This window comes from Balearica regulorum, chromosome 8 (genome assembly GCF_011004875.1).
Source record: "Balearica regulorum gibbericeps isolate bBalReg1 chromosome 8, bBalReg1.pri, whole genome shotgun sequence".
Classification (NCBI taxonomy): Eukaryota; Metazoa; Chordata; class Aves; order Gruiformes; family Gruidae; genus Balearica; species Balearica regulorum.
The window spans coordinates 2507632-2534200 of NC_046191.1; the positions used below are offsets into that span (position 1 = coordinate 2507632).

The following is a 26569-nucleotide window of genomic DNA, read 5'->3' on the forward strand; positions in this document are numbered from 1 at the left end:
CAGACTCTTCACATTTCATCTATGAACGTTCTCCTTCAGCCCTCATAAGGCTTCTTTTATGCTTCAGGTTTGATTAATGTTCAGCGTAAAATACTCACTTGGTGAATTTTAGTGTGGTTGTTCCCAGGGCTATGAATCCAGTATGGAATTGAATTTGGAATATTTGTGTGTTGGTCATCTAAAAAAAAAAAAAACCAAACAAAACCACAGAGGACCAGACTGAATAAGTGCTTAAATTAATGAAATATTTATAGCACATGCAGACAGTTAAGTCTACCTTACTACCAGTTACTATATAGACTCATGATAACTGCTATATAAGCTGATTTGTTCTGCTCGTTCTACAGAAAGCAGAGCTTTTCCTTCTCAAAGCCAGGTATTTCCATCTGCCTGAAACCCTGCTGCTGGTGCCTCCATACAGCAGAGTGCCTTCACAGCGTGCAGGAATATGCCTTCTTTCCCTGCTTGTCTTTATTTCTGGGATCTACTTGACACCTTAGCAGTTAAATGAAACCGATTATCTGTTTCCGCTGAATACAGTGGAGCAATAGGTTTGTACCCCAGGAAGACGTAAGACCATTTCCCTTGCAGTAGAGGCTTCAGTAAAGCATCATCTATACAGCAAGCAGTGCCAATAACAAATTGAGAAACGAAAAACATTAATTGGACACTCTGCAACTTGAATATTAAGGTTTCAAACATATAATCAGGAAAATTATTGAGATCTTGGATTAAAGTATCAGCGGCATTATGGACTTCTCCATATGAGGTTCTTCATCGTCACTTGGCACTGCTCAACTTTGTGTTATGTCTGCTGTCAAGTAAGGAAACTTCCATCACAAATGCCATGCGTATTCTTAGACCCCATATTTAGCCATCTCTTAGTTAGCTGTATTGCCTCTACCATGCAAGAGAATTTAAACAAACTCCTACTTTTGCTTGAAGGCGTCCCCCTATGGTCGATCTCATATGGTAGACAGAAACGACGACGTCTCCATGGACAGTGGCTCCCAGTGGAATCAGGACTTTCCCTTCTTGCACACGGTATTCTCTTTGAGGGGGAAGAGAAGGAAATCCAGTTAAGGTCCCTCCCACAACACCATTACCACCCATCAACAACATCATCTTGTTCAGGCCAAGCAAACAGAAGGTGCGTTCAGCGCTCTGCTTAGTGTTAGGCTTAGTTGAAACAGCAACATTTCAGAGGAAACCAACACAGCACTGAACTATCTCTGTGAAGGTATCCCATCGCATCACAACTTCAGACTCATTCTGGCAGTTTATTTCAACACTAGGCACTAGTTTTCAATTAATATATGCACTCCTTCATTTATCGGGCAGTCCAGCAATGACCACAGCACAGGTATTAGACACGTCACAGCAAAAGGAAAGCCTCCTCGCATTAAGCTCCTAAGGATGGTAGGAGATCCCAGAAACTCACTTCATTCTTTCATACTCCTGGGAAGTGGTAAGGATTCTGGTTTCTCCGCTGAGAATGTCGCAGAAGGGCCGGCAGCCATTTCGTTGCTTGTTGAAACAGGGGACTGGACTGAGGGTGACGGACTTGATAGTAAGTGGTTTGCAGTGAGGAATGATGGGCTTGTCCGCTATTAGATCACAAATGTATCCTATGTATCTGCAGACAGAGAAAGCCATTGCTGAAATCTCCATCCCAGGTGAGCAATTTTCATTCGGTACCATGAAATCCAGTGAAAGTGCAATTCTTTCCGAGTTCCACGGCTGGAGTTTCCACATACTCCAGCATCCTTGCAGCTAGCACAAAATCTACACTTCTACTTCTGTTTAATTACAGGAACTGGAGAGGAAGGAAGTTGGCCTTTAGCTCTGAGCTGAAGATCATTCCTCCTCACCTTTTAGGAGCAAAGGTACTGAGCAACACTTTTTCTGGTTTACCAGTAGAAGTTTGCCTTCTATTTTACACGCACATAGCGGATGAATCACTTTGTTAGTCATGTGCTGAAGGATCATTATTATTACACACGTAACACTGTATCTTTGGTTTGCTCTGACAGGCAGTTTTTCCTCTGCTTAATGGAAATTGTAAAAAAAGACATTTTTACAGTGTAAACTCTTGCAAGGATGAAGTTGCAATAGGGAGAGGGATTCACCCAGGTTAACTACAGGGATCCACCCTGTTAACTACAGGTTTGTCAGCTCTCCTGAACTAGCGAGCAAAGCTATTGTAATATTTGATTTTGTTCCTCCGTTACTGTTATATCAATGTGGGTAAAATGGAAGTGGCCACAAACATCAGTTAAGAGCTGTCAACACGAAGTACGACGGCTAACGCACGACTACTGCTTGGGCAGTTTGTAGCGTGAGGGATACAGCTCACTCGCGTAGCGTTCAGCCATACTCTACCTCCTGTGAGATGGCCACAGGACAATTCCAGGTCTCTTTGTGTTCAGCAGCTGCATAGCAGGGCCTGGATTAGAGAAGAGGTGACAGAAACAGAACATCGCACTGACCAGAACGGCTGAGGCTGCACGGCCATCCTGTTAAGGAAAGAGGCAGGGGGAGAAAAAAAAAAAAAAAAAAGAAAATGTATAAGTACCAGAGACATCCTTTAAATTTCAACAGAACACCCTCTGCACGTCCTTAAATCACATGAAATAATTTCTCCAGAAAGACTACGAATGAGATCACATGAGAATGAGGAGTTTCCAGTGCTGTGTCATTTGTTTAATACCTAGGACTTCAGTGAGTGGCACTGGCCTGGATCAAAAGCTAAGACAAGATCCAGTAAGCAGCCAAAGCTGAAGATGGTTTTGACCATGTTTTGAAAGCCCAGAAGTACATTTTGTCTACAAATGTTGAAGTTTCATGGCTGCTCCCAAGCTGTAATGTTCTAATTATTTCAAACATAGGCCTGGAAGTGACCACAGGGGTCAGAGTACACCCATCCCACAGCTGCAGGCAGTCACCTAATAGACATTTAACTTAGGAGAGTCCATGAACAACAACAAAAAAATCCAGCTCAAGGCTCCCTCACCCAAACAGCTCCACGGCCCTCAACCTACAGATTGCTCCTGGACAAGTCTACACTTTATTTAGGGTGATAACAAAGGGCAGCGTGCTTGCTCAGTCAAACCAGTACCAAAAGACCAAAAATACAGAAAAAGCAAACAAGAATCAAAGTGTCCCCAGCGCCCCGGGTCCCTGCTATACCCAGGAACGTATGAGGTGATGAGCCATACGGACCATACCCCACCTCTGCTGAGCCGAACAAAAAGCCCTTCCACCAGCTTCCACCAAAATTTGGGTCTGATGCCTGCTAAGTTTTGGATGCACGTTCCTGGCACAGCGATGGGTACGAGAGCCTGCTCGGTGCTACCAAAGCACCATGCCACCCAGCTCATCACCCGCTTGTCAGAGGGTGACAGAACATCCCAGAAGTCATTTACAAGGAGTGGGAAACCTACTGCCCCACCAGGCAGGCAGTCACCCTCAACGTCTGAAACACAAGTTAAAAGTTACACAGGCTCCTTGCAAGTACTTATTTCAGGCACCTCTTAGGCACTCCAGCCGTACTGTAGGATTTGCCATACCAGAGCTGACCCAGACCCCAGTAACCTGCCGAGCCTGAGCACATGGCTCGAGGTTAACAGGATATTTGGGTTTTTAAGGTTTAGCCCCTGCCAATTGCTCTGAAAAGATGTCTCAGGTTGATGTAAACTAAGTGGGCTTCTGCAGACTCATTGGAAAGTGTTAAAAAGGACTCCTTGTCCTTTACAACGTTATTCAGACACTCACTGCTCAAAGGACAGAAAAGGAATTTGATTCTTGAGCTAGATTTCCAGGACTGGAGGCATCGAGTGCATCTTCATCTCTGAATGGAATTTATATCCTGTAGCCGTTGGCTGTCCTGTGCAAGGCAGAAACACCTGGCTCGTACGCAAGGTCTATGCGGTTTGGGATCAGCCATTTCCCCCATTCCTTCCAGTTTATGCTGATCAGGGCTGACAGCCTCCTGGATTTAATTTAGGCTCCTGGAGCAAACTAGAACTCTCCTTTTGGGCATTGCTGTCAATATTAAAGGTTGTATGGGGTAAATTACAAGTTAGTCATACAGAATTACACCACTGTCATGCATCCATCCTATCTACATGTTGCTCAGCACCAAGTAACCCTTAAGGGGGATTTAGCAACCATTTCAGCTGTGGTGCACAAAGAGGAGCAGAAGGCAACTGGACTTCTTCAGCCAGGCCTGGCAAGTAGCAGCCACAAGAGACTTTAACAATCTCAGTTTCACAGTTCAACAGAATTCCCAACTACGTGTTTTCTCCCCAACTTCCATCAGTAACCTTCAGTCTGGAGGCTGCATTTTGTTCTGCGACTCCTTACAATAAAATGCAAAGCCGTAGCGGGCTGACAGCTCAGGTCAAGTTTAAACCTTTTTGCTCCTCGTCACCTCTAGCAGTTCACTGCTAGAACAATTGTGACCTCTCTTGCTTTGCGTTCCTGCTTCTCGTTCAGCGTTAGGTCTTCCAGCTTAGCTATGTACCTGCACATGGCAGATGAAGCCCCTTTCCATGGGGTCAGTTTTATTACATTTCTTTTTGGATTAGAAATTGTCACCATCCTTGTACGCAGACTCCAGACACACAACATGCAATATGACTTATGACTCATAGGTCTAAAAACGTAGTTCCTTTCCGGTGTACTTACCATGCAGTGGATGACACACACGTTTTTGGGGTTCTGCTGTAGCCAGTTGTGCATGTTCTTACAGACAGCGTAGAGGTTGTGCAGACTGGGCGCTTGTCGTACTGGCCAGCTACATTCGGATACCTGCAGGAATCGCACAGTGAACAAAAGGCAGCTTCATAAGAGCATTAAGCAAGGCATGCTTTTACAAACACCTTCTGCCAAGAAACGTACTTCTCTCTTACAACCTAGAGTTGTGTGCTTGAAACCTACTCCATCTCTTCTCATGCATAATTCTGCTCTGTGACTTTCATGAATTATGAGGAAACAAACCAAAAAAAATTCTCAGTTAAATAACATTATATTGATGTATTGTCACTGACTATACACTTTTAAAAAATTTACATTCCAAGTCAGATTATTTTGAGTGGCCTTTTGTAACACTCCAGTCTCGCAGCAGCGCATGGATTTCTGCTATGTCTAACGCCTTTGTACAACTTGTCCCTAAAAACTACGGCTCTGATTTTCAAAGGATACTGAGCATCTGTTGTTCTCAGTCATTTTGTGTCACAGGATTTTCAAGCCCTATTCGACACATATTAGACTAATTAAGGGAAACTTCTCCTGAAGAAAACAACAATCATATCTGAGTGTAGTTAATATATGAGCCAGGAAAATGAATTACTTCTTAGAGCTGAAAAAACACAAATCCTAAAGTATGTCTAGTTACTATTCATCAATGTACTAGTTCTGAGTCAGAACACTTATCTCAAGAACAGTCCTTGCAGTCTGAAACAGCACATCAAGCAGCCTTCTACAGACATCTCTGTTTCATCTGGGTTTAATTTAATTTTTTTTTAAATTTTTTTTTTTTTTTAAAGACATTTCTGGCTAGAAGAAATTTAAAGGAGAAACAACATGAGGCTTGTCCTCAGACAAAGAATTGGTTCTCTCTCTCGGCTGACATTTGGATCCTGTTTAGTGAGAACCGGGGGCAGGAAGGAGATGCTTTGCCCAGCTGTTCTTAAATAGCCATACCATTTCCACACCTGACCTTTCATCTCTCAGCAGAAGCAAGTGCTCCAGGTTTCATAAAACTTGTATGTAAGGTTCTCTCTTACGTACACCTGCACAACATCTTACAGCAGAAACGGGAATCCCGACTCAAACCGGGGAATTACCAAGCCATGGTTTGTCTCAAGCACCGGGTCCGGTGATGCGCAGAGGATCCAGGGACAGAACACGCCGGCAGCGCTGCCTAACCCAGTGCATCCGTCCTCCTGCCTGCCTCTCAGCTGGCAGACCTCTGCAGAACATTTAGGAGGTTTTTGGTCAAATCTAATATCTAATTAGATATTTGTCTAATTGCTTTTTAGACTCAGGAAAGTTTGTCATCTCCACCAAATCCTGGAATTCAGCTGTGCGCTTGGTGAGCGGGTGCAGGTTTGCGTTGTAGAAGCTACCCAACGAGTCAATCCATGCTCAAGCTTTGGAAGGCAGTGAAGAACCATTCCCTGTTTACCTCTCTACAGCATCATTCTCATCCCCCGTCTTCTCCTGTCTTGAGAGCTGTAGTTTATCTCATTGCTCCTGTTGTATACACTTGATTTTCCCTTTCCTCTGCCTTTTCTGTGCATTTTCAGGAAGGGCTGAGGGGGCACCAAACACCCAAAGGTTCCCTGTGTGGTAACCCCCGGCACAGGAACGGCCAGCGTTACCTTCCTGTCCCACAGACCTGGCACTGCCGCAGGTACGGGACCATTGTAAAATCCGAATTACAAAGTGATCGTAAACATGTATTCAATTCTCTTATAAAGCCAGAGTAGCGATACCATAAATCACATATTTTATATTATCATGCCAATTACTTTATTATTTCTATATCAAGTGAAAGTCTTCTCCTCCAAACCCCAAATACTTTTGCACCAGGTTTCTGAAGGCACAAGATCTACTCACAATTAGATCACTAAAACACAATTCAGATTCCAAGTGGCTGTTAAAATTAATATGACCGGTGACCCTTTCACTGACTATCTTCTGAACAAACCTCATGACAACACACTTTCAAGCATCTGGAAAAGCCATTATCACTTATCAAGTAAATAATATACATTTCCCAACAGTCCATAATTATATATTTACTTTGCCTGTAATTACACCTCTGCCTGCTGGTTCACAATTAGGAAATTAAATACGCGCTACGTAGCATTCCATTTATTTCAAACAACCTCGCCACCGCTCACGAAAGGACAGCCGTACAGAAGAGTAACAGGAATTCTTCTAGAGCTTTGGAGACAAGCAGCCAGCGCTTGTTTTACTTGAGCAGTAGGGCAGCAACAGCCAAGAATGTGACCCGTCAGGGACTTTGAAGTTTGGTTTTGTTGTTTAATGCTATATTTGAGTTATATGTTTTCAAACTGCTCACACTTCCTCGAGCAGCCACGAGCTCTCCTCTCCGGCCGGAGTGGCAAGGCAGGGGGGAGAACAGAACGCAAATAGATTTGAGCAGCAGGTTTTAGTGTTCATAGTCCCCTCTTCTCCTCAATAAGTTGGGCGCCTGGGGCTTCGTGCCCCGCACTGCCATGCCAGGGCAGGAAGACAGCCCAAGTTTTAAACAAGATATAGAAATTGGAAAGCCTTTCACTTCAAAGAACAAGTCTGCATCTCAAAACTTCAGCTCATCTGGCATCTGCATCCAGAAAATACTCTTCATGTGATTTTACCTCCTTGATAGCCTGTTACTATTTTTTTCCAATATATATGAAGTTCAACCTCATATTTGTAATTGTTTCATGTTTCATCTGATCTCACGTATTCTGTTCTGCACATTTCATTTTCCTGAAAAATACCTGGAGTCAGTATGTCCTAGCCCATAACCTGAAAGTACAATATTTTAATCAAAGAGGCATCATTTTCTTCCCGTACGTGTCAAGGCAATAGCTTACAAAGCACCCAGTCATACTTCAAGTGCGAGATGTGAAATCGATTGTCTAGCCATTGGATAGGGTAGGAGATAAAGCCCAGGGGGTGGAGGAGTTATGGCCAGGTCAAGCAATATACCAACAGGTGTTTAATGCTGGGCTTTCAAAGTAGATCTGTCTTCCTCCTCCCACCAACAGCAACAGTGATACAACAGAACCATGCAAGACGGAAGATGCAGAGCCCTCGATATCTTTTAATTAGTCTTTCCCGTTCATTTACTCATATTTGAAGTCATGGCTGGTTACCGATTGCCACTGAGAAATTCGCTTCAAGCGTCAGTGATTTGTGGTGAGCAGAGCAATTGCTGAAGATAGATTCAGCGATACCTCAAATTAAAATGAAATGAGGCTTATGCAGCATGAGATTCGCTCACCCTGACTGAGGGTTAAGCCTGGCAACTGCTGTTGCCTTTTTTGTTGAAGGCAATGAAAAATAAGAAAAAAAATCATCACTCCCTTGCGGGAGAGGGAAAGAACAGGAAGTTTTCTGAAAGATTAGATCTAATCTTGCATTTCAGCAGCAGTATTTCATAGAGATTTCCTCTAAAAGCCATTAATGAACCGAGCCTTGCAATGCTCCCGTATGCTGTTCTGGTTTTAGGGAAGGAAACTGGGGCAGAGAGTGGAGGCTGGTTTTTAAAGTCATATGCCAATGGAAGAGCCAAAGTGTCCCTTAAATCCAGTTTCCAGCCCTGTGCTTTGCTGCTAAGGGCTCCTGCTTGATTAAAGTACAACTGAAGGATGGTTCAACATGAAAATAATCTACCTTCTCAGTAATTTCTGCCAAAGCGCTTTCATTTTACTCCTCATTTCTCTGCAGCAGCTTCTAACAGCTACGTAGGAGCCAAGAGCAGCACGGGCTCAACTTAGTGCAACGCCACATGCTCTCACAGGCTCCTAACACAAGTATTATGCCCTGAACTTTCCAGCTCTTTAATCCCCATGGTCCCAGGCATCAGCCAAAACCCAGAAATGACCACAGCAGCTTAGAAACACCTATAATTCCTTTTTCATCTTCTTACGTTCTGCCATGCAAAGAATAGCCAGAACCTTTCCCCAAAAAGTTTCACCCCCTGCTCTTGTTAACCTCGCGGAAGACACTCACCCGGTTGTGAAACTTGGCACTGCGATAATACTTGGGTGACAAGTTGAAGACGGTGTAGTGGTCAGGATGCCTGGAATCCAAAAACGTCCTTACATCTTCAATGTGGTTCCTGAATCCCAACTCAACGCCTTCAGCCGGAAAAGACATCACTAGAAACGTAAGAAGAAGCCAGGCTGAGTGTGCACCATAACGCATTTAGGGACTTCTGAACCCTGGGATACTACAAGTTTTATTTATCCAATAAGCAGTACTTACCTATGATTCTTGAGGTAATGTACGAAATATCTAGCTCTCCCTTGGTGTAACTAAAAGAAGACAAAGTAGGAGACAGACATTATGCACACGTTTACGGAATACAGCACTTTAGGGGAACCAGGGGAAGAGTGTTTTCCCACAAAGATCTGCTTGTGACACAAGGAAAGAACAATCTTAAAACTGATTCTTTGTCCTTATGCCTTAAGAAAAGGGTGCAAATAGCTTCCTGCAGACAGCGACCCAGCCTTCCCTTCTACATACTCAATTAACTGGATGCAGAAGCTTGCAAAAAAGGTCCCTTTTCCCTTTTGTCATTAATTTTCAGTGCCAGTTTTCAGGAGAAATCTCTAATAGTTTGCCGCTTTGCAGATGCCTCAAAGCCTCTGAGGTCTTGCCTGCATTAAATTTCTTAAATTTATTGCAGCCCTATATCACTCAGAGGCAGATAGAGTGCTGAGCACAGAGGACAACCCCAGCAGAGGTAACCAAAGCAAAGTCACCTCAGCTCTTTCTTCTACTCAAAAGGTGGCTGGAGCAAAGGGAACGGTTGTATCAGCAAGAAGAGCCTCCTTGCACAGCAAAGGGAAGGCATGCAACATGAGCCAATTCTCAGTGACAAAATAGTTTAGTGGTGGCTGAGTAGAAGGACCCCACAGGGGTCGATGAAGGAACCAGAGACCAATTGCTCCACTTTCACTAGGGGGTGGGGGGGCTTTTCCAGATTTCAGGATGTTGGTCCTCACTTACTACAAAGCTTAGATTTTATTTTTTACTTTGTTTTTCCTGTTTCCTTGAGGTCAAATACCAATTATGAGACAGAATCAGAGAAGTCACTTGTGGTTTTCACCTCCTTCGTTGGGTTAGCTGGAAGTTGCGCCGTGCTAGCTAAGGAGGCAGCTCAGCCAGGCACTTTGCAGTTAGTGATTTTACCTGCGTTAGGCAGCTTCAGTTGTACTGTACCTGGCAACAGATTGCATGACCTTTGAAGATGTATCTTTCAGGGTATCCTTCAGGTTATCCTTCAAATTGCTGAAGAGTCTCCCTGCTCCTCCTTTCACCATATCTAGCAAGCCTCCCCCATAGCTGGACTCCATGTCTGGTGACGAGGCGCCTTCAAGTACAACAAAACCAAAGCAAACATCACTTAGTTGGAACAGATCCACAGAGCCAACAAAACCACTGTTCTATCAGACCGAACATTATTCACGTGCGCTGCTGCACGTCAAGCGTAGGGGAAAAGTAAAGCCATCATTTTTCAGAGACGAGAGATGGCGTGTTCTTGCTGGTTGAAGTCAGAAACCATCGCTGACTCTCAGCATTGTACGTAGGGTGACTTTAGTATCGGTACAACGTGGACAGCCACCATATAAGCTCCCTCACCTCTCAACCCAACCCAAAGCAAGACCAGCTCTTCAGCATGCAGCTAATTTGGTGATCAGCACCAAGACCAAATCAACAACCACCTCCAGAGGGGTAAAAAAAAGGTACGAGAACACACAGCAGCTCTTCAGCCTCACTGGCATAGCTGCCAGTTTGACTGCAGCTGGATGGCTGAAGGTTGTCTTAGGACTATCGATTCCTATGGATCTAGGAGAAGTCAGAGTGATTTTAAGTCACTTAAGAGTCCAGTTAGATTTGCATGAGTGGAAGACGACAAAAGTTTGGGGTTTGGTGAGAAAAGAAGGAATTTGAGGAATTAAAATTTCCAGCTGAGACTGAGAACCTTTTTGGCTATTTGTACGTTTGCAGCCTTGGTACGGGACTTGGCAAATCGCTAAGGCTAAAGCGGAGCGGGGCTGACCTCCTGGGTACGCTTTTCCTTCACAGCTTGAAATGGCTTGAAGCTGCAAAGTCAATAGGAGACAAACGTAGAGCAAGAGCCATTTAAGGTGTTATTTTGGTGGACTGTGAGATGGCCTTACACCTCAGGTGTCTGCATTTTGCAATTCTAATAGAATAATTATTGCACTGTCTTATCCAAGAACAGATTTGTTACAGCCTTCCTCATTATAGCAGGGCTGTGTTAATAGCATCATTCTTAGATGATTAGAAGTGTAATAAATTGGCCGTAGACTTGAGTAAATATGGGTTTGTTTTACTGCAGAATTGAGTTGTTAGACACAAACCTGGTAAAATAATTTAACTGCTTATTAGCTACAAATTAAGCTCTTCACTACTTAAATTGCTTTATGTTCACTAGGCCTCAACTATTTTGATCTTAGCAAACTTAAACTACATTTCTGTAATTATACATTTGTTACCTCCTTATGGCAGATTATTCAGAAGACCTAGATCCTCTTAGGACAGCAAATTAAGCAACAAGCAACCTATGTAAATGCACGTCATGCTCTCAGGTAGTCTCATAATCAAGATGGCATCTGCTAAGAGTTGCCTCTCCCGGAGCACTCGGCAAGTCTGAGAACATTTGTCCTGCTGTAGAGCCATGGGACAGCTGATTTGTAAAATGAACACGCTGGTCATTATTAATTAGTCCGGCACCCAGAAACAGGGAAGATTTACCATGGTTAAAGCAGGCTGGTGGCATTGCCAGCGTTCATTATATATTTTTTACAAAGAGACCTTACAGCCAGCACTTCTCTGGTTCTATAGCACGTCCATGAGTGGCGTTAGATACAGGCTTCTGAAATATTGCTCACATAATCATCATTACCAGAAGAAATATTCTAGAGGCGTTCAGACTATAAAGAAACATGAATAAACCTACATCTAAAAAAGCTCCTCCTGATTTACTCTGTAGATTACTAAACCCATTAAAATGGCATTCAGTCTTTCAAACCTGGAGTGAGCTATCAATAAATATAATATATATTTTTAAACTGGAGACTCTATTGGTAAAGTGATGCTATTTGTACCACCATGCACAGAGGGTGCTTAATGCACTCTGATGTGGTCACGAGCCACATGCACATGATCCATGTGCTAGACCGGTAAAATAAGAGGCCATATCTTCTCTTCTGCACTCTGCCAGCATCTTTTCTTCTGAAGCTTTCTCAAGGCGCAGTGGTTTCCCAAACCACTTGCAAGTATCTACTTCAAGTATGATTTTTAAAAAAAAAAAAAAAATCAAAGCAGCTCATTGGCTTCCAAGTATGGAATCAGTGTTTGATTTCTCATCAAAAACTTTGTTTTCGTATTACTCTGTGCTAGGAGAGCCAGGGGTGGAAGGAGGGGGTAATGTTCAAAAGGTACTTTCAGTTCTGCAGGTCAACTTTTGGAAAAAAGGAAGGCAGAAAGGTAGTAACTTGGAACAAGGAAAGGGGGGGCAAAGGGATCAGAGCATCAATGGTACTGGACAAATTTTATTGTTGGAAATGCTGTCAGAGAGCAACGGAAAGGCTTCAGGAGTATGGAAAAACTAGAATCTTTAGAAATCAACTCGAGGGAGTTGGGGAGAGAGAGATATGAGGACAAACAGAGAGAACACGAGAATTTCACTATATTTCTAAAAGAAGCAGCAGCAATTAATTCCAAGTTTATGATGTACACTAAAATAGAGACAGAAAGGATGGCTAATGAAGACATGCAAGCTGGTGCTACTTCACCAAGAGCACAAAAACAGTATTTAAGATTTAACGTGCGGCAAATATTACTTAGCTATTGTGCAGCTATTGAGGAAGCTTATGACGTAGCGGCGCTTGGTGCTACACCAGGTGCCGTAATTCGCTCAGGATCAGAGCGGCATCCTCAGTGCTGACAAAGACAGTCTTTCGCAGTTACTAGGAACGATATAGTCTCCACAGACTGTTCATTATAGAACGCAGTAAATACATTCAAAGGCTCCTCTGCTAAGCAGCATGTCCTACAAAACGTCAAGACGTATAAAGGAGCAGAAAGGGTTAATGCATTAACACAAAAATCTGACAATATATACAGAAACCCTCAAGAACAGCCAAAAAAATTTTGATAAAGAAAAAGTAGCTTGCCCTTGCATTTGCTGAATAAACCATTTCTGTGCTAAGTCCCTCTTGTAGACAGAAACCTTCAGAGCTACTGCAGACCTTTCCAAAGGACGGCTGCGGTTCCCTGGGCTGTGTGCAACAACCACCGGAACAGGGCACCAGGACAGGGAGGTCCTACCCGTCTCCCATGAAAATCAGCTACCTGACCAGGCATCACCTACCGCTGCACTGAACCATGCTCAGAGACAGTTGTCTTCATAGGTTTGCTTTTCTTCAACATACAAGTCCTGAGAAAAGAGCAGTTGAGTTTTCCCTCAAGCAATGGGCAGAGGACTACAACCTGTTCTGCGGTAGAAGAAGGACCAGGAACACTTGCGGAGTCTGAAGGGATGATCCCATTGTTGGTCCCTCTCGGAGCCCAGCAGGAAGGAGGTTCAGCTTTCAGCATGCAGATAAGGCAATCACCACTAGCTTGGTCAGGATATTGAGTTAGCGGCATAATGGCATTTCCCTGCTCGGAAAGATCTTCCGCCCGCATTGGGTGGTAAATTCAGAAGAGAAATAGTTCTCTAACACAAAGGCAGAAGGCACTTGCTGTATTAAAATGAAGTGCCCAGGGCACATCGCACCCCCTCCATCCCACCAGGAACTGCATCCTGTGCACACATTTGCTCATGCCACAGCCAAAATTAACGCTCACAGACCCTACACTCCAGAAGCATATTCTACTACATCAGAAACAGAAGGTCGCAAGCTTGTCTGCGTACAAATTGTTGCACACGAGCAACTGTCCCCATTTAACGTCCCTGTGTTATGAACACTGTTTCCAGCACAAACCCAAACCGCAGCCCCATACCAGCTACTATGAAGAAAATTAACTGTATCCCAGCCAAAACCAGCACAGCAACCCAGGAGCCTGCCACGCGGCTCGGATCCCAGCTTTCGGCATGTTATCACGTAGTGGCTCAGGTAACGTTGACCATGGCTTGGAGTTGCTGTCTAGAAGTCTCATTATGGAGAATTAATGTATATGAGATGCATCCTGTTCCTTACACAGCAAGAACTCTTTATTAACCCAGTTATTGGATATTCCCCGAAAGGCTTAGTGCACTTCAGAGACGTGCTTCTGACCTGTATTTCTGGTGCAGGTTTCAGAGGGATGGCTTGCTCACAGCAGCCTTTTCATTTCCTAATAAAGGACCTTTTAATGTAGCGGTTTTACTGCTGCGTGCGCCCTGCAAAGCGTGCCTGAGATGCACGGGACGGCTCTCCTTGAATAGCTCCGTCAGGTGATGGCAACGATGATGTCCTCACTGAAGTGCTTCAAGTCAATGGAGCGGCGTGAAAAGGAGACAACTTCATCCATAAGGTTGACAAGGTGAAGTCTCTATTTGTTCTGGCTGAAGATATTTGCTCTGAGTTAATGCCTGCTCTGAGAAAAAACTATTCTGCCTTCAGAATAAACCTCCAGCAGTCACCAAATAAAGCGTCAACCTGCTGCATCTCCTTACAAAACTAAAATATGTCATATAGTAGTGTTCCTATCTCAGTCCTTTCTCATCAGCAGCCGAAGAGTGGGATTTCTCTGGACAGACTACAACGGAAGGAACCTCTTGTAACAGCACCAGCCTTGTGCTGTAGAGGGTGGAAGCCAGAGTATAGAAATCTTAATTAAAACACTTAAGCTCTCTCCTTGCTCTCTAGCTAATTTTACAGAGTATCAGAAAAGAACGTGCAGCGCAGGACAACTTCTCCCAAGGCAGACAGACTGCCGAGACAGCGCAGCAAACCCTGCGTCCCTACAGACGCATCCCACCACAGCTTTGGAGGAGAACACTGTGATCGCCAGGGAGGTTCGGAAGGATGCACTCATGCAGGAAAGGCTGAGCACGGCTCCTCTGCCTGCTGCCCCACCATCGCCTGCTCACCAAAGGCACAGGCGTTACGCCAGAGCGACGTGAAATGCTTTAGCAGGATGGCTTTGGGAGCTTGCAGGAGACTGATACTCATCGATACTGTCAGAAGAGACCCACTGTCATCCGTCTTCCCTTAGTAGAGCAAAGCCATCAAAGCATATATATTAGCGAAACTAGGAAACTCATCTTCTGCACGTGGCCAGAGAAAGAAACCGCGCTGTATCCAGAAGGGAGCTACCTCCCTCCTCCCGTACCCCCACGAAGGACCGCTCGTCTCAACTCCTCTTGCTGCAGTCCCGCAAGCAGCGTTTGTGCTGAGTGCCAAAAGCAAAGGCACTTAAGCCAGTCCTGTCTTAAAGGCTGGGGTTTGGGACCAGAAACGGGCGAGCACAGCGGGTGTGACCCTGCGTGATGGGGACACCAGCCACCATCACCGGCAGCCAGAGGTTTGACGGGACCAGGGAAGAACCAGCAGCAGAGGGTACCACACTACCACCACCCGATGGAGATGCTCGCTGGTTGGGACAAGCAAGAAATGTCCGATTTGGAAGCTTTCCCTGCAAGATCCGCACGTCGCAGCCCTCGTCTGCCTGAGGGGTCTCTAAGCACCAGCCCAACCCCCTCAGGCAACCCACAAACCCCGCAAACCACAGGGCATGAATTCTACCTCTCCAGAGAATTAGGAGAGAAGCGAGCCAACATTTAAGAGGCATTTAAGGCTGTGTCAGTCTGAATATTTATGCTGATGAAGCAATACTTAGCTTGAGAACAGGGAGGTGAAAGCAAGACATCTAGAAATTGAAGATCGGGCAGTGAAGTACTGTGCTTCACAGGTTACTTAGCAAGAGTAAACAGACCCTTTTTGCCTGTAAAGGGCAGACAAAAAGCAGACGTGAAACCATACGAAAGGAAGCAGGTTTACCTCAGTCTGCCCAAACTATATGTAATAGCATCTTTAACGTCAAACTATTATTTTTTTTTTTGCTTAGAGAGCTACTGCCTGTGTTTTCTTTAGAAATGGAGCAAGGAAGGAGCTAGACCTTCCCCGTTCCTCACCACGGTTCTTCTCTAGAAAAGCATTGAAGCTTTCATCTCCCACCGTCCCAAAACAAGGGGTTAGTTTGGGAGTATTAAATGCTCCTCTGTATTCTTTTTCTACAGTACCGCGAGAGCCTGACACTATCATGAGAAAAAAAATTGTTAGCTGCTGCATACATGCCCCAAATTCCACATTTTTTGAAGTTTTCGGCCACTCACCATGGCCGCCTTCCTCTCCACAAAGTATTTTGGGGGGAGGAGGGTTGTTTGCTTGTCTTTCCCCCCCCGCCAGACTATTACCGGGGCCTGGCATGAAAGGGGAGCAAGGGACGTGGCGGAGGCTGCCCTGCGCCGTGGCAGAAAGGGCCCTTTTAAAGGTTCCCGAACTAAAAGGAGTCGAGCCACTGTTGTTGTGGCTTCAGCAACAAAGCCCAAATTGTTTTTAAGGAACACTCAGCAAAAAATGATGCTATTTGTGCTTCTGCCTCCCCGCCCGCCCCGCAGCCCCGCCAGCTCACGTTCCTCCCACACGCAGCTCTCGCAGCAAAGCCCGTGCAAGGCGGGATGCGATTTCCCACCGGCGCTAAGGGATACGAAGCCAGGCTGCCGTGCCCCCGCCGTCACGTTTACGGGCTTCGCCTCGGCATTGCAGGAGAGCCCACGCGGCGTGCAGAGGGAAGGAGCAGCGCTGGTGCTGGTACCCCTGCCACAACATTATTAGAGCATTTTCATATAGGTACATCACATATGGAGGGGCACACGTGTGCCGAAACCAGCCAGGCAGCCAAACCCACCCAGGCAGAGCCGAGTCCCCACGCCCCTGGGTACCCCCGGCATCCGCGGCTCCTGCCGTCCCCTGCACTGAGCCTACCTTCCATGCTCAGCGCTTCGCCTTCCAGGGGATTGCAAATCCATTGGCCGACACTACTGGAAGAGTTTAAAGTCCCGTTTCAAGCGGGAGGGTTGCAGGTATTTCCAAACGAAAAAAATCTCTGGGCAGGCGGCTCCTTTGCATCCAGTGATAATCGATAGCGTTTAGATCCGAGTGCTTCGTACACCCACTACGTTTTAAGAGCACAATCTCAGCGCCCTGAAGCCCAACCCTCCCTAACTGTTCCTTCCAGCATGTAGCTCTCTTCTGGACAGCTGCGCTTTATTTATCACATTTAAGCAAAGACTCTAAAACATCTATGTCATTATATGCACTTACATCCTCTCTTAGATCAGACGTAGCTCAAGTGTCGTAATTACATCAGCTTTTTAAGAGACACCGAGTGGTGGTTTGCAAAGGGGCTGGGGAGAACAGCAGCAGCAGCGGCGGCAGCTAAAGCAGCGGTAAAGGGGCATTCGCAGGAAAGGAGAGCACTTCTACCTGCAGAAATTACTTGGGAAGCTCCTCAGATTCACAGATCCTGAAGACTGATTTGTTTTTTCCTTTTTTTTTTTTTTTTAATTACCAGTCTCATCTGTGCCCTCCTCCACCACTGTCCCAGATTCCTGGTAGAGTTAGATTCCCTACAAGGCTGAGCACAGATATCTTACAGTGTTATTCTGTAAAAATAAACAGCAAGATCTGTGTCGAGCAGAACCGCGGGACAACAGCGGCAGAACAGGCTCCTACCATTTGATAACACCATCGCTGAGACCCCCAAACCCAAGTTTCACTCATCCTCATGCTTTACGACCTATAGTGGAGGCATGCAAGCAGAAGGCTGCTTTAGCAAGTGCGATCCCCAAGAAAAGGGGTTAAAGCCCACAGGAATGACTTCAGCATGGCCAAAGGGAAGTTTGAGATCAGGCTATAAAGATGCCTGGACTCTCCAAGGGCGCAGGGAAGCAGAAGGAGATGCACCATGAGCCAAGGAGCCTAATGCAAGATAAGGGCTCATCAGAGCACATATCACACGAGATTATAAACCAGTATTATCCCTCACCCCCAAAACCATGCAGTTTGGCTCTTTTGCAGTAAGCGTATTAACGATGAGACTGCTCAAGACAAAACCCAGCGGTTCTCGAGCTGGGGGGGTAAAAGCTGGATTCACCAGAGGTGAGCTGGGGGCTGACTACCCCGAGAGGAAACACGGCCGCAGGGAGCTGCCCCAGAGCACAGCCAGCTCCGAAACACGGCGGGGGAAAGCCAGAATATTTCTTTCCTAAGTAGACAATCAGCATAAGACACAGACAGAGGCAGCAACACAAACTGCGCCTGTATGAGCAATGCTAGGCGAGGTTGGGAGAGGATGGGCTGCAGGAGGTGAGCACAGGAAAAGTTTCCAGCTTCCAGGAGGCAAGGACAGGCAGCTGCCAAAACCACTGCTCCCCAGTCAATACCTGCCCCTTCCATCGTAAGGACTGGTTCAGTGCACAGAGGGCTCAGCACAGACCCATCTTGTGGCACAGACATCCCGAGCATTAAGACATCGTCAATAATTTATGCAAGTGAGAGAGTAGTTGGGGTTTTTTTGTTTCTTTGGGGTTTTTACTGCAACTTTCCAGCAACTGGCTGGCACCGCATCTATCCAGACCTTTTGCCCGGAGTAGCTAGAAACTGCCTCAAGACTCAGATTGCATTGCTACCAGCTCAAGAAGCTCTCGGCCGCTTTACCTCTAACGGAGGGGTCACCCTGTGGTGTTCTGCCCTTCTCTCTCCCAAAAGGTACAAGCATCCTTTTCAGATGGCGTTAGGCTGGGAAGATAAAGCCATTATAAGGGACTCGTATACTATAGATATTGGGAGGAAGGCGAGGAGATAGGAGGAACCGAGAAGCTCCTCACGGAGGTGCTTTGCGTAGGAATAGGTTTGGGTTCACACCTTAAGGAATCACAGGGTGATTTCCGTGCACTTGTGCTGCTGCTGGATAACGCACATCCAGGCAGGAAGCGTTGCCTCCCTCCTTGAGTACTGCTCCGACTAGAGGAAAAGCTGTATTTCCCCCCCCCCCCCCGCCCAAGAAGTCACGGTCCATTCCTGTGTGTGGGCTGGGACGGGGTCCCTGACCACCCCCCAAGAAGCACTCTTAGCCGCTGGCAGCACGTAGCGCGCCGTAGGGTAGAGAAGCTCAAGAATCTTCTTTTTGTGGTTTTCTGTGATAAAACGCTAGAACTAATATTGTATGAGCCCAAGGCTTTTTATTCAAAGGTTCATTTGAGACTGCCTAAATGTAAACGTCATGGAAATTTGAAGAATTAAGATATTTCTGCTTTTGCTTGAGAAATAGTAACTAAAGAATGCTGCTTGCACCATCAACTAAGTAATATGGAGGATTTCCACAAAAAGGGGGGTTTGCTTCCTTTTCTAGAATATTAGTGATATGGGGGGGAGGAAGGGTGATCACCCCGCAGTACTATGCCAAATTTGTTTCATTTGTTTTACATTTTCCCTTACGGAGCTTGTACTACAGTGAACAAAACGCGTGTGAGGCTGGAATACTGAACTACTACACAAACCATGAAATCGGTCTTTAAAGTTGATTGACATTCTCTCCGCTTCTCCTCCCTGTCAAAACAACGAAAAGAAAGAAAAGCACGACTGCCAACACCAAACCATTCAAGTGTCCAAAAAAACACCAAACAAAAAAGTTATTAAACCCAGCCTCCCCGTTTGAAAATGCAGCGAGAATAGAATACAAGACAACATTGTCAACGCTGGTCTTTGTCCCTGTGCCAGTGACATGGAGATGTCTCTCTTCTGACTCAGTGAAAAGGAATCGCCAGAGTACAAGAGATTATGTTTGCAAGTGTAAAACAGTTCGAGAAATCTCAACTTCAGCACTTGCAATTTATGTAAAACGTTTCTCTTTTGCGGTTACTCTGCCTGAGGAAGCACGTAGCACAAGCCGGTCTATCCCCTGAGTGGTTCAAAGCTGTTGTGCCGATGAGTTAGTTTATAAACAACACAGAAGAGCATAGAAAGAGTTTTTTCCTTTTACCATGTATTATTGCTGTTACTTTTATATCTTATTTCCTAGAACCTCTTCTTCTTTCAGCGTTCATCCAGCTGCTAAGAAAGCATTATTGAATGCCACAGCAGAAACCTAAATAAATTGCTTCTTCACTGCCTGCTGCTCATCTTGCGAGTGCTTTCAGCAACTTAAAAATAGACAGAAGGAGTACTACATAGCTACTCTTGTTGGAATTTGGTTTTTGAACTGGCGATGTTTTATGTCCTGCCAGCTTCAGCTCAAGTCTCCCCTTCATCCTCAAGCTTCCAACCCAAGTCCAGCACACTGTCTGGAGGAACTGGCAGTTGGCAGCAACGCCTAGGTCCCATTAGACTTACGCGCTATCATCATGTTACTGTATTGCATCTAGCGTATTCCGTAGGAGTTGTTTAAAACATTACATCAGGAGTTCAACATTCAGCAGTTAAGGGCATGTGCTAAAGTTGCACAGAGCTTTAATGCCCGCTCAAGGCATCGCAGGACTTAAGCGTAACCCTGCACCAACAGACCGCACTGAGGTTTAAATCTGAGGTTTAAACCACACCCTGACCAACACTTCATTCTGACTGGTTTAAGTCTGGCAAAGTTTAAAGCAACCAAAGACAAGGTCATCATACAGGCATCATCAGATATCAGCAGCCACTGATAGAGCTGCCCTACCTGGAAAAAAAATTCTGCTCTTGGCTCCTTCGAGCTAAACCCAAGCCTAAGAGGGAGGCAGTAGGCATCGCTGTGTGCAGGAGTTTCCATTTCCGCTGCCTGCGGCGGGTACCCAAGCTGTACTCGGAGCAACTGAAATTGTCACTGCTTCAGGTAAACAGCTCACGTTAGCGCTCCTCTGCGTGGCGTGGGCGATGGTGGCAGAAGAATTTTTAACTATCCGAACCAAGAAGCGTTTACCAGTCCCAGAGACTTTGAAAATCTTATTTTCCCAGGCTCAGCCACTGGCCACAGCCTGGCCAGACCCTCCATCCCAGTGCTTGCACCCCCAGCACAGAGGGGTCAAAGAGCCCCTCGGGAGCCCCCCTGTCCCAGCTCCCTTTCCAGCCACAATCAGATCCTGCCTTCCAACAGCAACCCCTTCCCACACACACGGTGCTTTTGGGTCCTGCCTTTTTTTTTTTTTCTCCCTTTTTTTTTCTTTTGACACTAAGCAATAGCAGTTCAAAAAAAATATTAAGCCAATAATCATAAGTACTCAGAAGTTACAGCAAAGCTGTAACCGCTGATTTTTTTCATTGCAAGAAGCTGTTTATGAGATTGCAAGCCTACATTAAGATCTAATACTTTGAATTAGTTTAAAAAAATTAATAGAAAAACCCAACAGGGGCCTGCTTTCCCAACTCGTGTGAGTTAATGTCATTGCAGCAATAGCAAATACAATGGCAATTTGCCCCAGAATTGCCAGCGCTTTGCTTTCAGCACAGATCCTCACCCATCTAACTTCTATAATTGCTTAATATTAATCTACGCACACATCTTCCAGAGAGCAAAGGCCATTTTTCTATGCCCAGAGCGCACTGCCCCGGTGCGGATGAAACTTAACGTGTGGGGAGAGAAGAGGAAGGTTTGATGCTCTGATTATTTAACTTCATCGAAGATGCTATTTAATTGCGCCCAGAGACGCTCAGCTCGAGCGCAGCCATAACCCTGCCAGCCAGCCGACGCCGGCTGCACCAAGTGTCCCAAATTGCCCGGTGACGCGGAGTTGTACCTCAGGACTGTTTCACTCCTCAACGGCAAACAGCCATTTTGATAACTCAGGCAGCAGCTGCTCCGCCACGTATGAAGCCCTTATTTAAAACCAGAGGGAAAAATTAAAAAAAAAAGAAAAAAAGAAAAAACCTGAAAGGTAAGGGAGGTCAGGCATGTGGGAAGTACATAACGAGCTCCGATTTGGCCAGGGCAGCTGAAGGATTTCACCTTCAAGGGTCTGCCACCTAATTACACAGAAGAGAGGCTCCCCTGCCCCACCAAAACCCAGCAGCACACCTCCCTTGCACTGTAACACGTCACCAATTTATTTCTTCTTTCTCCTTCCCGAGGAATTCAGGTCTCCCCAACTGAAATATGCTCTACCGCTGCCCATCTTGGGAATTTAGACTTTGGCATCGTTAGTGGGAGGAGTCTCAAATACTTATAATATGAATATACTCTCTAATTAAAAAAACAAAACGCAGAAGGTGGGCAGTGGTTTTTTTCCTTGCTCCTATTAAGCCAAAACCCCAGGCATCTTATTTTCCCATCTTTCTCTTACACTGCTCCCTAATTCCCTCTCCCCACATAACGACCCATCTTCACTCTGCTTTACAGAGAAATCACGTCCCACAATTCACGAGCAGCTTCAATTATCAAACCACTAGAAATCACAAGCACACCTGAGGGGTGGGGATGGTTCTTTAAGCTTTTATAATTTCATACTTGGCAAAGAAAAATGACTTTGCAACGAACTGATAACAATTAGGCATTTATCAGCATGAAGTGTTCAAATGAACAAGGCAGATACAAGCATGGACTTTGGGTTTAGAACAGAGCATCACACTCAATACAGCTTTTTTTAATTTCATGCGAAGATTTAGAAACACCCGCCAAAAAGCTCTTAATAAACAGATAAGGTATTTTAAAACAAAATCCTATAAACTCAATTCAAGGGCCATATTAAGGTCTGAGGTTTGTTACCGCCTAAGTGTCAGGTGTGTCATTTATAGCGCCTGTAAAATGTAGGCAGTGAGAGTAGCAGAATGAACTGAAGGAAGTAAACTCTGGTTAACGCAGATCTCTTAACCGGTAGCTGCCAAACCCCAGAGACGGCCCTTTTCCAAGCCCACGTGTTTAAGGGCAGAACATCCTAGAAACTGATAGAGGGCATTAATACAATTAATGCTCTGGGATGTCTTCATCGTAGTTAGTAGCCGAATTGTTGAAATGGCCGAATATTGCACAAAACCCGTAAATAAAGGTATTGTCTAGCTATCCGTGAGCACTTTTTTTTTTGCTCGGCAGGGAGCAGACCGGCTTGAAGAACCCGAACGGAAGGATTGCAACAGCACCACTCAAATAATAGACTGAGCTGACGCTAGACAAAAGCCGTGACTTGACACGAGCTGCAGCATGCTCCCACACCTGGCTGGATGCAAACGCCACCTTCCAAAAAAACTAACACCTTTGGTTCTTAAAAGTTCTGGGAAAGTCATTCAGGTAATTGCTTTAATCATAGGTATTAAACCGACCGCAATATCTAACCGTTTCAGCGGATGCCGACGTAAGAATCCACATAACTGTTACACAGCAGCCTGCTGTGAGTAAGTATCTACCGCCACATGCTATGATTACGAGCAACTGTAGCAGAGATATCATAGCAGCAAATTCAAATACATTTCTAAAGTCCAGAAGTAAAAAAAAAAAAAAAAAGTGAAAAAGACAAAGCCAACCTCCAAAAGAACTCTTGAAAGCAAATTTAAATGGCAAGGGAGAGGAGGAATACATGACTCATTACATCAGAGAAAATGGGGGGGGGGGGGGGGGGGGGAGATCAAGGTAAGACTCTCCCACCCAAGTCCAGACATAGGTCATTAGGGGCTTTTCCCCCTTGAGAAGAGGTTACCACATTAAAACAAAGCTGATGTGGTTTAAGTACTTGCTTAGTGCCTTGGGCCCACCCCTTTCTTTCATGGACCAGCACAGCTATTGCTGCAAGACCACCCTGCTATACCAGGCAGGCATCAAATTTGGTCCCCCACAACTGACCAAGGCATTTCCCTGCACAAGTTTGAGCTTTAGAAGTTCCCTGCAAAGGCTGTAGATGTTCATCGCGATGGGCACATCTAACCAACCAGAACCAGAGCCAATTTGTTCCAAGAGATGCCTTAAAAGCCATCAGATGAGTACTCTCGATTACTGGTGATCCAGGCAAATTTGAACCTGTGGTTTAGAGGTGAAGAGCTCTCTATCCTATTACCTGTCAAAGACCAGCTGGTCCCCTACTCCCTGATTTAAAAAAAAAAAAAAAATGGTGCATGCAGTGCATCATCTATCAGAATTAATCCAATCTAGTTTGATGAGTGCTTTTTAGAGGGGGGGGTTTAAAAAAAGTCATGATGATTCTGGGAAATAAGTCAGTTGGGGAAAGATCCCAAAACAGTCCATCCATTTTAGCTGCAGAACAACCTTTTACTCTTTGGGGCTGAAAACAGGAGCTGCCAGGACTTACTAGCCGCTGATTTCTGCTGCGCTACCCACCCGGCTCCCCCAGCCTCGGCTGGATTTCCTTCATCCCACCGCCCGCGCTTGGACAAAGGGCCGCTATTGTCCCCGGCCACAAAGCCTCCCCATCCCCACGCAACCACCACCACCACCACCAGCACCAGCACAACTCCACCACCGCGCAGCGGACACCCCCCCACCACCACCCCCCACCCCCCCCCACGCACCCCACGCGTGTCGCGGGGTCCCCCGTGGAGGCGGCGGGCCCGCCCCTACCTGAGCTGTCCATGGTGCTGCCGCCCTCGGCGCGGTGCTGCTGCTGCTGCTGCTGCCGCGCCGGGCTCCGGCCGCCCGCCCCCGCCGCCGCGCTGGCCCCGGGCTTGGCCCCGCCGCCGTCAGCGCTGCTGTCCACCAGCTGCAAAGATTCATAGCCGTCACTGCCCGGCTTTTTCCGGTAGCTCCCGAGCAGGCTCATGGGCGAACCGGGCGGAGAACCTCCTCTGACGCCGTGGGCAGGAGGGGAAGACAAGTGCTCCGGCCGCCCCGAGGGGAGGGGAAGGGCGGGACGGGGCGGCCGCCTTTCCCCCCCCCCCTTCCTCCCCTTCTTCCTCCTCCTCCCTTCCCCGTACCCGGTGCCGCCTCCTCCCGCCCCTCCGGGGCCCGGAAGCAATCGCGGAGGCCGCAGCCCAAACGGCGGGGCTGGCCGGGTTTCGGGCCGCCGGTAGAAGCGTCTGCGAATAAATCAGGTGCCACCGTGCTGGAAACGCCGCAGCGGCCGCGGAGCGGTGGCGGTCAGAGCGGCTTTGGCAGGGGAGGGTCCCCCCGACCGTCAGCTCTGAGAGCTATTAGTTAGCAAAAAGTGCTGGATCCACACCATTTCCTTCTCCCGGGCTGTTATTCATGTATTCCGGCAAACACATCCCTCTCCCAAAAGAGGTCCTTCAGCTCGGAGGGTTAGGCTGTACAGCTGGCACAAAGAGGTTCTCGAAATAGCAAATCCACATTAAAATCTTCCTATCACACCACTGAAAGGTGCATTCTTTGGGAACGGGCCAAGGTCACCGAGCGATGGGCTGACACGGCCCATCCTGCAGCCTAAAGGAGGAGGGATGGCACAGCAGTTCTGCACCGCACCTCCAAAACCTCAACAGCATCTCTGGTTCAGCGTAACACCGTGTCTGCCTGCGGGCAAGTAACCGGCGAGGTCCCGCACCACAGCGCTGCGTCACAGTGGGATGCATCAGCATCCCCAACCCCTGCCTGTGCGACTGCTGCCTTGAAAGTTGTGGCCCCCAGCTGAAGCAGCACTACCACCGATTGCTAAGCCATTTTTGTTGCTAGGTCTTACCAATCTATTTTCAGCTGTTCACACGTAAACAGGACTTTAGACCAACACAAAGCGTGTCCTCGAACAACCAATAAGCCATACCTCACTCCACGCATTTTGCGGCCACGGCTAATAGACCCTAATTTCATTTTACATGGAGCAGAGGAACTGAGGCATGCTCCAAAGGAAATGACCACTATTAAACTCGTCTAAGTGGATTTATTTTTATTTTAAGGAAAAACAAAGGCAAAAAGAAGCCATAGCATCCAGATACAAGTATGCCTTCAGTCTCTTACAGAAAGGACACAAAGTACTCTGCTTAGAAAAATAACGTGGGTTTGCTTCTAAAGCAATAACATCAATAAGCACTTCTGTAGCAATAACCATAACTTGAAATATTACTGACACTTGGCTTAAACTTTCCCGCTTGGCACTGCGGGGCAGTGGGCATCTGGTAGAGCCATAGCTTGCCATGCGCTATTGTTTATATAACTCCTGCAATTTTATAGTACGGTGCAGACAAGGTACATCTGTGACCCAGAATTTTCTCAGAAAAATCCAAGCAGATTTATAAGCAGCAAACTAAAATGAACCAACCTGACGTAAACGGTTTGCAGTTAGCAGCGGTAACAGCTTGAACTCAAGGTTAGAGCTGTGTATTTTATACCCCCTCATTACTAGGCTCTTGATACATCTGTCTGTACGGAGCAATATACGGATTGCAATGCTCGCCAGTAGGAATGGGTGCCCCTCCCTCTTGGCACCCATACGCAGCAACTTAATAAAGGGAAAATAAAAGCGCAGGTGTTTTTACTAGGGATCACATCTGTTAGTCTCTCCTACTCGGCCTAGGATACAACAATTCCTGGGATAAAAAAAATGGGAAATTTGGGGGAGGTCAAAGTGGATGTTCGTTTATTTTGCTTGCTCAGCTAACAGCCCGAACACGAGAAACCAGGCTCTCGGGTGAAGGAGGACACTAAGGCTGTGTAACATTTCCATGAGTCCTCAAGCACGCTCACGCTGGAGGCATCTGCAGCCTGTTAGAGGGAACGAGCTGGGAAACCTGACACAACACAACACCCTACACAGCCTATCCCTGCCTTAAACTGTCACCTGCGGTCTCTAGCCTGCTCTGCTGCCTTCATCCATCAATTCAAGTAGCTCAGCTTGGACAAAGCTCCATATCCTAACTCCAGAAGTCATCTCTCACCG

The 26569-nt window shown here is 46.3% G+C and overlaps 1 protein-coding gene across 4 annotated transcripts in view; it reads right to left on the minus strand.

Annotated features, from left to right (window-relative positions):
- DNAJC6 (DnaJ heat shock protein family (Hsp40) member C6) overlaps window positions 1–26569 on the minus strand; it is a 50708-nt gene that overhangs the window by 14018 nt on the left and 10121 nt on the right. The window contains exons 2-10 of one of the 4 annotated variants that reach the window (XM_075759176.1): window positions 24304–24442; window positions 9970–10120; window positions 9010–9059; window positions 8755–8903; window positions 4690–4812; window positions 2383–2516; window positions 1442–1636; window positions 934–1051; window positions 99–178 (exon numbers count right to left, since the gene is read on the minus strand). In XM_075759176.1, coding sequence (XP_075615291.1) covers window positions 99–178; window positions 934–1051; window positions 1442–1636; window positions 2383–2516; window positions 4690–4812; window positions 8755–8903; window positions 9010–9059; window positions 9970–10120; window positions 24304–24316 — 1013 coding nt within the window. In that variant the 5' untranslated portion in view covers window positions 24317–24442. Of the gene's footprint in view, window positions 1–98; window positions 179–933; window positions 1052–1441; window positions 1637–2382; window positions 2517–4365; window positions 4498–4689; window positions 4813–8754; window positions 8904–9009; window positions 9060–9969; window positions 10121–24303; window positions 24569–26569 lie in introns of those variants that run through there. The other 3 variants (XM_075759172.1, XM_075759175.1, XM_075759177.1) reach the window with 3 other exon arrangements.